Raw genomic sequence first — 13,569 nt, forward strand, 5'->3', positions numbered from 1 at the left:
CTGGGGGGCGGAGAGGTGAGATCAGGCACTCAACCGCCATGGGGATGAGCCCACGGGAGCTGTCAGGCTCGGGTGGGAGCTGCCAGTTTCCCAGCGCTCGCCCTGAGGGCTCTACCCTTTGCTGCCCCTGCTTGGCCGCCAGGAACCCTCTGGCTCTGCCTGTGCCCCTGCTCTGGCCGCTGCCTCCTCTGGGCGAGGGCTGGGGCTGGGCCAGCGCAGCCCTGGCCGGGGGCAGACCCCACAGGCCACCGGGGCCCATGGCCAGGCCTGACGCAATAGGGTCACAGCACCATCTAGTGGCTCTTGGGAGCATGGCACCAGCATAACCCTGAGCCCAAGGACGAGGCCCCAGAGCTGAGCAGGTGCCAGGCGGCCAGCTACGCACCAGGAGGGGGTCCCCAGCGAGGGCTGATCCGGCACCTCAGCTGACACTGGCTGGGGGCAGAAACTGGCGGGGACGAGCACGGGGACAGCTGTTTCCTGGTGGGGAGAGGGAGGTGAGGGAGAGAGCAGGAGGGAACCCAGTGAAGTCCAGCGAGCACGACCCCCCTGATCCAGAGACCCACAGGGAGCAGTGCAGCCCAGGCAGGAGGAGCGCCTGGCCACATGGCTGCTGGGCTCGGCTTGGCCCCGGCGCTCCGGAGTCATTGGGTCCCAGCCTGGTGTCATGGGCGCTGGCTTGCAGCTGGTCCCCGCACACTTTGCCTTGCTGTGGCTGAATCTAGGGGTGGGGACCCCCCTCCCCACCATCTCCTTTGCACTGGCTGAGGGCTCTGGGGAGGCATGCTGCTGGAGGGCAGGAGAGCGGGGGAAGGGGGGGTTGAGCTCAACTGACTTTAGGCAACTTGAGATGCCGGGGCTTGCTTTGCAGAGGTGCGACCTCACTGAGTTCAACAGGAACAGAGGGGATAGCTGGCCCTTTCAGAAACAAGGCTCAAGGGCCCAGAGCCTCAGACGTATTATGCCTCCTAACTGCCATTGATTTCAGTGGAATTAGGTGCCTCAATACCTCCATGGCTCTGGGCCAAGGTGCTTCAGGTCTGGCACCAAAAGCAGGGAGCACCTTAAAAAATTAGCCTTAATCTGCATCAGTGTCACAATCTGAGAAATGGGGCATGTGGCATGGCCCTGCCTTGGAGTGGGATTTACCTCATCACCACTGAGATCCTTGCCTACAAAATCCTTGAGCTATGCAAAGTATGGTCCCTGTCTGGATGGTTCAGGGCCAGGCCAGATGCCTTGGCCCTCGGCTCCCTGCTCCCCACACCCACCTTGGAGCCGCACAGGGGGTTCATCTTATTTTCCAGCCTGTGCCTCTTAAAAATCATTTTTGCAAAGAGTGTCATCTTACAATAGCGATAAATAGAACTTTATTTTATACATATTTCACCAGAAACACAAACACAATCTCAGATTTTAAAAAAATTAGTTTCTGAACATTAATTTAGAATTGGATCCAATGCATTTTATGTCGCTTTAAAAAAAATGAATACAACACAGACATAAAATACCCCTGGGTGTCCACAGCATAGTTATATTACACAGACAGTCGGCAGTTTAAAATTAAATACACACACATCAGGGAGTTGTACCTTCCTGCCCGCAGAGGAAGCCAGTTCAATATATATTTTTTTTACAATGTGCAGTGCACGCCCCCACATGAAAACAGACCCCCATGGCTACACACCAAGGTCATCCTACTTCAGGAGCTAATGGACTCAGGGTGGCTGGTGACCCCTGTGGAGGCCAGGAAGCTGCGCTGGACAGCAGCGTAGGTCTGCTCTTTGTAGTGCATCGTGCGCGCTTTGTGGCCGCAAAACGGCCTGCTGCCCGTAACCCTGGGCAGTGGCACAGAAGAGGTTAATATCACAGCTGGCAGACTTTTCCCCCAAAAATGTTTTTTTCCAAAAAAAAGGTATTTTTCAGCAAAATGACTTTTTTTGGTGGAAAATTTTTATTTTGGTCAAATTTTCCCCCCTGCCCAGTTCTGGGGGACCCTGGCTAGGTTCAGGGACTTCTGGCAACCCTGCATCACTTTCGTCAAAATGTTCCAGTCTGTCAATGAAAAAACATAAACGGAACATTTCTGGGCTAAACTATTTTCACAAAAAATTGGAAATTTGACCAGAAAGATGTTTGTGAAAACTCACCAGTCGGGGGTTTAGGAGTAATTTTTTTCATCAAAAACAAAAACTAAAAAATAGCTCAGGAAGCTTTTTGGGAAAAAAAGTATTAAAAAAATCCCTGAAAAAACAAATTGGCTTCTCCCGCCCAGGCCTGTCGAACCTCCCTTGTGCCTCGGGCTCCTGGTGCAGCATGGCAGCGCACTGGCCGGTCACCTGCAGCAGGAGCCGGGGTTAACCCGGGTGGCTGCAATGGGTCTGCTAGAGATTGTCTGTCAGTGCGTCATGGCTCTTTGGGATAAACTTATTCTAAAGTCGTCAGGCGTTTGCCCAGTCCTGGGTTCACACACGCTCTGATTCCACCCTGATCAGGCCTGGGTGCCCCAGAGCTGGGCAGTCGTGAAGCCTAATGCAGCCGAGCTCTCACAGACCCCAGTCTGAAGACACTGCCCCCACATTGCTCCCCACAGCCATTCACGAGCCCACCTGGCCCGCAGCCCTGGCTGGCACCACTAGCTCGTGCTCTCCATTTGCTCTCCGCAGGACCCTGCTTCCAGGGCGCAAAGAACAGGGTGGGGGCTGGGGCGCCCCCTGCTGGCCACGGGGCAGAGCTACCGTGGTGTTTGTGGAGTGTATGGGCGTCGCTGAGGGCGGGAGAGGAGGCGCGGGCAGAGCGGCTGGTGGATGCCTGTGTGCACAGGGAGCCCTCGTGCTGGGGCCCAGGATGCTGCCGGGCTCATGGAGCAGCTGGGACGTAGGGTGCCATGGCGAGGGCACTCTGCAGAGGGACACTGCTGAAAGGCTGCAGGCACAGGGGGGCCTGCGTGGGGGGGGGGGGCTACCAGCAGTGGATGCTGAAGAGTCTTGGCTCGTGTCCCACAGCACTGGGGCACAGACCACAGGCCAGCCACACGCTCACTGCAAACCAGTCCGGCATGCGGAGATGAAGGGGAGGGGGAAGCAGCCCTCCCTCTGGCAAGGCAGAGCTATTCCAGGCCTGGCTCTTTCCTCCGCACCTGGGCATCAGCCCAGCACCATGGCTGCTATTTGAGGCCATGCTAGGTGGCTGTGTACAGATGTGGGTGGAGGGGGTACATACCCCCGCCACTCGCAAGAGCCAGGTGCTGGCCACATCCCTGCAGACCGGCCAGCCTGTCAGAGAGCTGCAGGGGGCTGGCAATGCACATTTGGAGGCATGGCTTTCCAGGCCAGGGCCAGAGACAGGCATTCTCCCTTGGCCCAGGTTCCCACTTCTAGTTTGCCATATCTCCCAATCCCTCCTTCCCCCAGGACTCCTCCCTAGCCTGGGCTCTGCCAGTGATGCTAGGCTGGTTCCTGGGCACCCTTCACCCTAGGTATCATCTACGTGCCACCCTTCCTCCTCTGGGGCTGGGTCAGACTCCCAGGGACGACCCTGAGGGAGGCTCTCGCGGTGAGACTGGCCAAGGTGGCCCCACAGGTGGGGAACAAGGACGCAGCTGGCCAGGAAAGGTGGGGGCTGGAGCATCTAGCTGCCAGAGGTTATTGGCCTGTCACTGGGGAGTTGCTGGGCTCTAACACACCATAGTGTCATTCCTGGAAGCTGGGTGCCTGGGTAGAAATGGCTTCCTCTCTGGAGAGGTTCCTTCAAGGCCTGCCAGGTGTTCTGGGCTGCAGGGCATGTCCCAGGGTCCGAGGGCTGGGCATGGGTGAAGTGCCTGGCACCGCATGTCCCGTCAGCAAAGTGCAGAGCAGGCCGAGCTGGTTGGGGGCTGGGCACACGACAGGCAGGCCACCGGGAATCTCTTCCAAGGTCTTGGTCGCTTGCGGGAGAGGCTCTGGGCGCGGGCGGGTGGCCTGATGCCCCCTCAGCCATGCGGTGGCCTTCCCAGTGTACAAGCTCCAGCTCTCAAGCAGCCAGCGCCTGGCCGCAATGTGGGAAGGGAAGGAGGGAGCTGGCCCGGCCATCTAGGCCACAGGCTCCGGCTGCTTGCTTTGGCGATGGGCCAGTCGTCTTCGGCTGTGACAAAGCTCGGGGCCCTCCGCAAGCCCTTCAACTTGTGCTTCTTGTGTGGGTGCTGCAGGGGAAGGAGAGTGGGGCGAGGGCGCTGAGCACAGGCCGTGAGAATTCCCATCTTCTCCAGGCTAGGGGGGAACAGAGATGGGGGTAACCATGGGTACAGAGGTGGAAGGGACGACAGGCAGTGGGTGGGACATGGGGAAACACAATCCGTGGCCCAAGATCTGGGGAGACCACGGCCCAACAGGAGCAGGAACCCCAAAAATGATCCATATGCCCCAGTGTGGCAGGTCCCGGAGCCCTGCAGGCTCTGCACACATGGAGAGAGCTCTATATTCTGGGCATAGCACGGCCGTATGTCAGCCATGCCCTTGAGGTAGGCTGGGAAATCTGAGGATTCAGGGCTGTGAATGGGGGATTTCTCACCCTCCAGCCTCCCCGTGCCAGCTGTCGACTGGGACTAACAGATGCAATGGGGATCCCTGCCAGGGGGCCTGGAAACCCCTTGCCCAGAAGCACCAAGGAAGCAATACAGACAATCCACAGAACGTGCTGCCCTCCGTTGCCTCCTTCATGGACGGGGCGGGAGTGGAGCAGCCCAGGAGCTCTGCCCGCCCCAGACACAGAGGGCAGCTCAGAACTGGCTCAGCAGCTCTTGGGCCAACATGGCACAAGGCAGCTGCCCAAAGGCCCAGGGCCTGGCTCAAGTGCCAGCCCCTACCCCATAGCAGAGCCCGAATCCCAGGTAGCCGGGTTGGGGGGGGGCGCTTGTACTCCCAAGAAGAGACCAGCCTCAGCGGGAGGGGGAGACCTGCCCTCCCCATAACCATCCTGCCCCAGGCTCCGGCAAAGCCCTGCCCCCACAACCATCCCACCCCTAGGCACCGGCAAAGCCCTGCCCCCCAACTATCCCACCCCAGGCTCCGGCAAAGCCCTGCCCACCCTCACCCCCCATAACTATCCCAGCCCTAGGCACTGGCAAAGCCCTGCCCTCCCCCACACATAACCATCCCTCCCCAGGTACTGGCAAAGCCCTGTACCCCCTCCCATAACCATCCCTCCCCAGGCTCCGGCAAAACCCTGCCCACCCTCACCCCCCATAACCATCCTGCCCCAGGAGCCGGCAAATTAGGCAGGACTGAGAGGGTGCTGACCTTCTGGGGATGCACGTCCACGGAGGCTAGGTGAGGGGCTAGCAGCTCTGCATGGACAGACACACAGACAGGGACATTAACCACAACCCTGGGGTCACAAACAAACCCACAGAGAACCACTGCTTCGGTGTCCATCCGGCCCTGGGGCAGGCGTGCCTTGGGTGCAGCTTGGGTTAAATAGTTCTGTGTCTGGCACACTGGCTAGGCCAGAGTGAGTAGCCGTTCCTGGCCCAGGGATGGCTGCCCCTTGTCCCACGAGCAGGGACTGAGACGCTCGGGGCTCCTGGCTACCATGGCCCAGCCCTGAGCGAGGCAGCGGACGGAGACTCACAGGCAAAGCTGGGATAAGGGTGAGTTAGAAGCATTTGACCCCTGGTGTGGCTGTAGGCCACAGGCTGCACATTGCCCCAGGGGCTCTGGACAAAAGCTGTCTCCTTGAGGGCAAAGCTCTGTCCACTGGTGCTGAGCCTAGACAGCCGCATAGATCTCCGTGAGGGTCTCTGGGGCCCCAGACCAGGGACACGCTCAGGCTTCCAGGCCTGCACCAGGCAGGATGGTGGAGTGCCCGGAGCTGGATCTATCGTGGCTTCTTTGCAGCCAGTGGTGCTAGCTACCCCCGGGGGAGGGAGGGGAGTCCCTGCTGAGTGCTTTGGAGAATCCCACTTCGCACGACGGGTTCCAGCCGCCCCATGTGCCCCCTTCTGCTGCTGTTGGCCAGTGCCCCAAAGCGGGGGTGACAGGGGTCTGAGTGTCCTGCACAGGGGGCACAGTGAGGGCCAGAACGCTGCAGCTAGCCAGGCAAGGCCGCCCAGAATTGGGGGGCAGGGGGCCATGGTGCCATGCCTCTCCTTCCTTAGAGGTTTTTAAGGTCAGGCTTGACAAAGCCCTGGCTGGGATGATTTAACTGGGAATTGGTCCTGCTTCGAGCAGGGGGTTGGACTAGATGACCTTCTGGGGTCCCTTCCAACCCTTATATTCTATGATTCTATGATTCTATGTTCACTGGTCTGAGAGAGATGGTCAGGAATTGGCCCTCTACGCGCCAGGCTGTCAGGTGGGGGAGGGGAACAGACACTGCTTCTCTTCTGCAAAGCCGTGCTGGTGCCAAGGTGCTGAGTAGTGGGGGCTCCTCGGGGTAGCGCTGGAGTCCCTCTAGCTCCCCCGCCCCTCGCGGGCAAGCCCTAGGAGTCCTGCATGTAAACGCCCACTGGCCTCTCCCCGGGGCTCTGGCCCTTAGCCCTAGCGCACTCACCAGGTGGGGCGTGTGCTGCTCAGACTTCTCCAGCTGGATTTTGATTTCTGGACAGGCGGGGTCTCCAGGTTTCCTGGGCTCCGGCTGGGGAGATTGGGAGGGGCCTGGAAGGCAGAGTCAGACAGGAATGGGAAACGTGAGCTCCCAGCACGGCTGGGAGAACTAAATGTCCAAAGCTTGGTAGCCAGAAACCTGGGGCACAGGCAAGTGGTGGAGCCATGTTCATAACGGACGACGCAGGGGAACGATTCCCATTCGGCCCAGGCCAGAGCTTGGGCAGAACCCTCTGGGAAGCAGAGAATAGCTGCAGGGCAACACCCCTGACCACAGCCTGATCGACCCCTGGTATGCCTCCTGCCCTGCCCTGGCTGGGAGCAGGGCAGGTACAGAGGCCTCGCTCCAGTGTTTCACTGGCAGTGGAAGCCCGCTGCACACGCAGGCTTCACTGGGCGCCATTTCTGCTCCCCTTTAAGGCTGCTTGACACTTCCAGAGAAGCACAAAGGAACCTGCTACACTGAAGCCAAACCCAGCGTGCTTCGCATTACCAGCTGGCTGTGCTTGCTCCAGCAGCATAGAGCAGCGTGAGCGGAGACGGCAGCTGCAGCCTGCTGTGGCCTGAACTCAGGGCTCTGCCTTTCCCCGATGCCCCACCGGCAGCATCTCCCTGCTGTGGCATTTCTAGTGCCCCCCTGAGCAGGCTGCCCAGCTGGCAGCAGGAAGATTTCCCAGCCATTTGGAAAGTTTGAAGCCTTGCAGTTCTTTTCCTGATGCTACGGTCCCCTGAGACTCCGCTCCCCTAACTGTGTGTATGCCCCCCCCCACAGCTCTGCACCCCAGCATGGGAAGCAGTGTGGCCTAGTGGACAGTGCATTACACTGGGATTCAAGAGACCTGGGCTCTATTCCCAGCTCTGCCAGTGGCATGCTGTGTGAACTTGGGTGCCTCAGTTCTCCCATCTGTAAAATGGAGAATCAGATTCCCCTGCTAACAGCATCTGAGCGCCCAAGCACTTTGACATGTTATACAAGAGCTAGTGATTATCATCTGCCCCTTTGGCTCTCCCAGCAACCAAGCCCAGATGCCAGGCTGTCTTGCCCATCCCCAGGCTGGGGTCCGGTGCAGTGTGATGGCAGCCCCCAGATGGCAGGTCTGTGGCAGAGGCCAGGCTCCTGCCCCATAGAAGCATCGGGAGGGTCTCAGAGAGGCAGCTCTGAGGAAAGGGGGAGGGGGCAGGTGCCGGGGCTGGTGGTGGCTGGGGCCGCAATGGGTGGGGTCCCGGTTGGGTACCTGGAGAGCTCCCCCCGCTGGCAGTGCTGAGGCTGTCATCCAGCCAGGTGCTGTAGATGAAGGAGTCTCGCTTGTGGGGCGTCCCCGAGGCCTGGCTCTCCTGCGGCACACACAGGAGAGGGAGGGAGGGAGGGAGGTGAGGCAGACACTCCCCGGCTGATCAGCTCCTGAAATGGGCTCCTCCTGGGAGACTCAGAGCCCCCTCCCAGCTGAGGGTACTGGGTCCACCCCAGCCGCCGAGCCCCCCCGGCCCTGCTGACAGGAACCCCCCACCCAGGGGACACGCTCCGTGGCTGCGATCTTCCCTCAATGCCCCGTGGCCAGCAGGGACCTGCTCTGTGCAGCGAGCACCCCTCCAGACCGAGGCCGGGAGGCAGGGAAAGGGGCCAGTGCGCCAAGCTCCACCCTGACTTACCATGCCCATGTAATCATCGGCACCCTCATTCTCCTCCACCACGCTGCCAAAGCTGCTGGCGCTGGATGACGAGCGGGAGAAGTCCCGCAGCACCTCGGGCCTCTGCAACACTGGCTCCCCCCTGCAGACATGGGGCAGTCAGACCCAGTACCGCCCTAAAGCCCCCACCTAGACACGGCAGTGAGACCCAGCACCCCCCCTGCACCCCTCCAAGACACAGGACAGTGAGAGCCAGCACCCCCCTCTACCCCCCCGAGACACGGGGCAGTGAGACCCAGCACCCCCCCTTGCCCCCCGAGTCATGGCAGTGAGACCCAGCATGCCCTAGACTCCCCCTCCAAGACACAGGGCACTGAGAGCCAGCACCCCCCTCTACCCCCCTGAGACACGGGGCAGTCAGACCCAGCACCCCCCCTTGCCCCCCGAGTCATGGCAGTGAGACCCAGCACCCCCATATGCCCACCAGAGACACAGGGCACTGAGATGCAGCACCCCCCCAAGCTCCCCCCTGAGACACAGGGAAGTGAGACCCAGCACCCCCCTATGCCCCCTGAAGACACTGGACAGTGAGACCCAGCACCTCCCTGTACTCCCCCGAGACAGGGCAGTCAGACCCAGCACCCCCCCCAAGCTCCCCCCTGAGACACAGGGAAGTGAGACCCAGCACCCCCCTATGCCCCCTGAAGACACTGGCCAGTGAGACCCAGCACCCCCCTGTGACATTATTGACATGAACTGTGACTGTATAGATCATTATTGCAACCAAGCTCCTATAGTTGCACAAAATCTGGTACAAAGGAGGTCAGGTGAGGTGTCTATGAAAAGGGTGTAATTTGCCTTGTAAGTAGCACCAGGGAAGCATTTCCTGTTTCCTGAGAAAGAATTCTTCAGATTAAGTGCCCAATCAAGAAACACTTAACTGACAGTGGACCTTGGGTGACTCCAATCTACATATGAGGAGCCTTCCTGGGAACATTCAACGTAGCATGTGAGCATTGGCTGCTCCACCTGTGAAGACCTGAGTCATGCAGGGACATGTGACTTGCCCATGTGACTCCAAACTCCATCTTGCTGCTGTGATTTTCCACAGTAAGAACAAAGGGGTCCTTCCACATGGCGGAGGATATAAAAGGCCCAGGAAACCCTCCATTTTGTCTTCAATCCTGCTCCTTACTGCTGCAAACTGAAGCTGTAAACAATGGACTGAATGACCCATCCAAGCTGTGGATGTTCTCCACAGACTTGATTTAAGCCAGCAGTTTACTCTATTGCTGCTGCAAGTCTGAACCAAGAACTTTGCCATCACTGTATGTAATTGATTCCATTTAACTAGTTTTAACTCTCATCTATATTTCTTTCTTTTTATGAATAAAGTTTTAGATTTTAGATCCTAAAGGATTGGCAACAGTGTGATTTGTGGGTAAGATCTGACTGGTCTATTGACATGGGTCTGGGGCTCGGTCCTTTGGGATTGGGAGAATCTTTTTTCTTTTCCTGGTGTATTGGTTTTCATAAGCATTCATCCCCCTATGGCATGGCACTGGTGGTGATAGTGGGAAACTGGAGTGTCTCAGGGAATTGCTTGTGTAACTTCTGGTTAGCCGGTGGTGTAAAACCAAAGTCTTCTCTGTTTGGCTGGTTTGGTGTGCCTTAATAGTGAAGGTCCCCCAGCCTTGGGCAGTGACTGCCCTGCTCTCAGCGATTTGTCCTGAATTGATACTCTCAGTTGTGTCCTGCCAAAGGCCACTAAGTTACACCCACCCCCCCACATGCCTCGTGAGACCAAGCACCAGCCCCCCTGCACCCCCCCACACCCGAGACACAGGGCAGTGAGACCCAGCACCACCCTAACCGACCCATAGAGACACCCCCTGCACCCTCTTGAAACACAGCAGTCAGACTCAGCACCTCCCCTGTACCCCCTGCCCCCGAGACACAGGGCAGTCAGACCCAGCACCCCCCCTAAACTCCTCCCCGAGACACAGGGCAGTCAGACCCAGCACCCCCTTAAACTCCCACCTGAGACACAGGGAAGTGAGACGCAGCACCCCCCCTGTGCCCCCCCCCGAGACACAGGGCAGTAAGACCAAGCAACACCCTAAGCTCCCCCAGGGCAACCCAGAGGATTCAGGGGGCCTGGGGTCTTTGGCGGCAGGGGTCCTTCTGCTTCGGGTCTTCAGGGCACTTCGCGGAAGACATGGAGTGGAAGGACCCCTTGCTGCTGAATTGCCACCGAAGACCCGGAGCAGAAGAAGCGGCGGCCGGTCTTTGGCGGTGAGTCCTTCACTCCAGGCGTGTTTGGCAGCACTGAAGGACCCGCCGCCGAAGTGCTGCCGATAACTCTCGTGGGGGCCCCTGCAGGGCCCGGGACAAATTGCCCCACTTGTCCCCGCCTCTGGGCAGCCCTGAGCTCCCCCTCCAAGATACAGAGCAGTGAGAACCCGCACCCCCCGTACCGCCACCCTGAGACACAGGGCAGTCAGACCCAGCACCCCTGTCATAAACATACAGCTAAGAGTAGCATAAAATCCCTCCTTTACCTGTAAGGGGTTAAGAAGGTCAAATAACCTGGTTGGCACCTGACCAAAAGGACCAATAAGGGAAGAAGATCCTTTCAAATCTCTGGGGGGAGGTTTGTTTATGTGGTCTTTTGTTGTTTTCTCTGGGACAGAGAGGGACCAGGGAAGGAAAAACCAGCTCCTAAAACCCTACCTGATATAAGCATCTAGATTACAAAAATTGTAAGTTGTCCCGGAGTCCCCGGGCGATGCTCTGGAACTACTCCACACGAAGCCAGGCAGGACTCTGGGGAAACCTCCTCTCTGAGAGCAGACTCTCTGCAGGACACACAGCTCCCCCGGCTTCCACCTTCCTGGGTCTGACCTCGGAGCATTCAGCCTCCTCTGCCCCTCCGTGCGCTTCCCACAGCAAGTCCGCCCAGGCGGGCTCCTGGGGAAGCCAGAGGGTCCTGCACCCCAACTCCGCAGTCAGCCGTGACCCTCAGTGAGTCAGTAAAACAGAAGGTTTATTAGATGACAGGATCATGGTCTAAGACAGAGCTTGTAGGTACAGGAAACAGGACCCCTAAGTCAAGTCCATCTTGGGGCCAGGGAGGCCAGACCCCAGGTCTGGGCCTCCCTCTCTTTCCCCAGCCAGCTCCAAACTGAAACTCTCCAGCCCCTCCCTTGGCCTTTGTCTCTTTCCCAGGCCAGGAGGCCACCTGATCTCTTCGTTCTCCAACACCTTCAGTTGGCCCCTTTGCAGGGGAGGGCCAGGCCATCAATTGACAGGAGACATGGTGTTGACCATTCTCTGTCCGGACAGCCTCACACTGGCCCTCTAGGGCTCTGCAACAATCACACACCCTTATCCCACCACCTAGATACTTAAGAAATGCATAGGGGAAACCGAGGCGCCCACCCAGGATTCAGAGAAAACATTAAGAACAGTCCTACTTCATCACATAATTTAATGTATTTCCTTACTTTACTTATCTTTTGTTTTTAGCTTGTGAATTTTCCCTATGCTAAGAGGGACGTTTATTCCTGTTTTTGTAACTTTGAAGTTTTGCCTCTGTGTTTTTAAATCTTATTACCCTGTAAAATTACCTTCCATCCTGATTTTACAGAGGTGGTTCTTTTAGTTTTTTCTTCATAATGAAGTTCTGTTTTTAAGAATCTGATTGGTTTTTAGTGTCATAAAACCCCAAGGGTCTGGTCTGTGCTCACCTTGTTTACCTATTTGGTTGGTATATTATTCTCAAGCCTGCCCAGGAAAGGGGGTCAAGGGGCTTGGGGGGATATTCTGGGGAAACAGGAAATATCCGATGAAGTGAGCTGTAGCTCACGAAAGCTTATGTTCAAATAAATTGGTTAGTCTCTAAAGTGCCACAAGTCCTCCTTTTCTTTTTGAGGAACTCCAAGTGGTTCTTTTCCTGAATCTTTGTCTAATGCACTTGGTGGTGGCAGCGATACCATCCAACGACAAGGAAGGATTTGTGCCTTGGGAAAGTTTTAACCTAAGCCGGTAGAATTAAGCATAGGGGGTCTTTCATGCGGGTCCCCACATCTGTACCCCAGAGTTCAGAGTGGGAAGGGAACCCTGATAGCCCCCATACCCGCTCCCGAGACACAGGGCAGTGAGACCCAGCACCCTCCCTGTACCCCCAAAAGATGCAGGGCAGTGAGACCCAGCAGCCCTCGTGCCGCCCGAGACAAGGGCAGCGATACTCAGCACCCCCCACCCGAAAGCACACCCCGAGACACAGGGCAGTGAGACCCAGCACCCCCTAAACTCCCCCCGAGACAAAAGGAAGTGAGACCCAGCACCCCTCTATGCTCCCCCAAGACACTGGGCAGTGAGACCCAGCACCCCCTGCTCCCCCCAAAGACACAGGGCAGTCAGACCCAGCACCCCCCTGCTCCCCCCAGAGACACATGGCAGTGTCACGGAGTGTGGGGAGTCAGAGCCCTGCACCCCCCCACTTCCTACGATTCACTGCGACTCTCAGCCAGCCAGTAAAATGGAAGGTTTATTAGACGACAGGAACACAGTCCAAATCAGAGCTTGTAGGTACAGACAACAGGACCCCCTCAGTCAGGTCCATCTGGGGGGCAGGGAGCTTAGATCCCAGCCCTGGGGCTCCCTCTGTTTCCCCAGTCCCCTTCCAAACTCCAGCCCCCCTACAGCCATATTCTCCAGCTTCCCCCTGGCTCCTCCCCCAGCCTTTGTTCAGCTTCTCGGGCAAAAGGTGTCACCTGGCCCCAACCCCGCTCCTGGGCTCAGGTTACAGGCTCAGGTATCGTCCCTCATAGAATCATAGAATATAAGGGTTGGAAGGGACCCCAGAAGGTCATCTAGTCCAACCCCCTGCTCGAGCAGGACCAATTCCCAGTTAAATCATCCCAGCCAGGGCTTTGTCAAGCCTGACCTTAAAAACCTCTAAGGAAGGAGATTCTACCACCTCCCTAGGTAACGCATTCCAGTGTTTCACCACCCTCTTAGTGAAAAAGTTTTTCCTAATATCCAATCTAAACCTCCCCCACTGCAGCTTGAGACCATTACTCCTCGTTCTGTCATCTGATACCATTGAGAACAGTCTAGAGCCATCCTCTTTGGAACCCCCTTTCAGGTAGTTGAAAGCAGCTATCAAATCCCCCCTCATTCTTTTCTTCTGCAGACTAAACAATCCCAGTTCCCTCAGCCTTTCCTCATAACTCATGTGTTCCAGACCCCTAATCATTTTTGTTGCCCTTCGCTGGACTCTCTCCAATTTATCCACATCCTTCTTGAAGTGTGGGGCCCAAAACTGGACACAGTACTCCAGATGAGGCCTCAC

At 57.5% G+C, this 13,569-nt stretch overlaps 1 protein-coding gene across 14 annotated transcripts in view; it reads right to left on the reverse strand.

The window, feature by feature from the left end:
• Window positions 1-1,347: 1,347 nt before the first annotated feature.
• The window catches only part of RAP1GAP (RAP1 GTPase activating protein), a 226,177-nt gene continuing 213,955 nt past the window's right edge, over window positions 1,348-13,569 (reverse strand). For 11 of the 14 annotated variants that reach the window (XM_075121050.1, XM_048825425.2, XM_048825426.2 and 8 more), the window contains 4 exons: window positions 8,232-8,352; window positions 7,817-7,916; window positions 6,529-6,632; window positions 1,348-4,247 (listed from right to left, as the gene is read on the reverse strand). In XM_075121050.1, coding sequence (XP_074977151.1) covers window positions 4,071-4,247; window positions 6,529-6,632; window positions 7,817-7,916; window positions 8,232-8,352 — 502 coding nt within the window. In that variant the 3' untranslated portion in view covers window positions 1,348-4,070. Of the gene's footprint in view, window positions 4,248-5,276; window positions 5,324-6,528; window positions 6,633-7,816; window positions 7,917-8,231; window positions 8,353-13,569 lie in introns of all 14 variants that reach the window. The other 3 variants (XM_048825424.2, XM_075121051.1, XM_075121049.1) reach the window with 3 other exon arrangements.

The sequence above is a fragment of the Caretta caretta genome, chromosome 18, assembly GCF_965140235.1.
Source record: "Caretta caretta isolate rCarCar2 chromosome 18, rCarCar1.hap1, whole genome shotgun sequence".
Classification (NCBI taxonomy): domain Eukaryota; kingdom Metazoa; phylum Chordata; order Testudines; family Cheloniidae; genus Caretta; species Caretta caretta.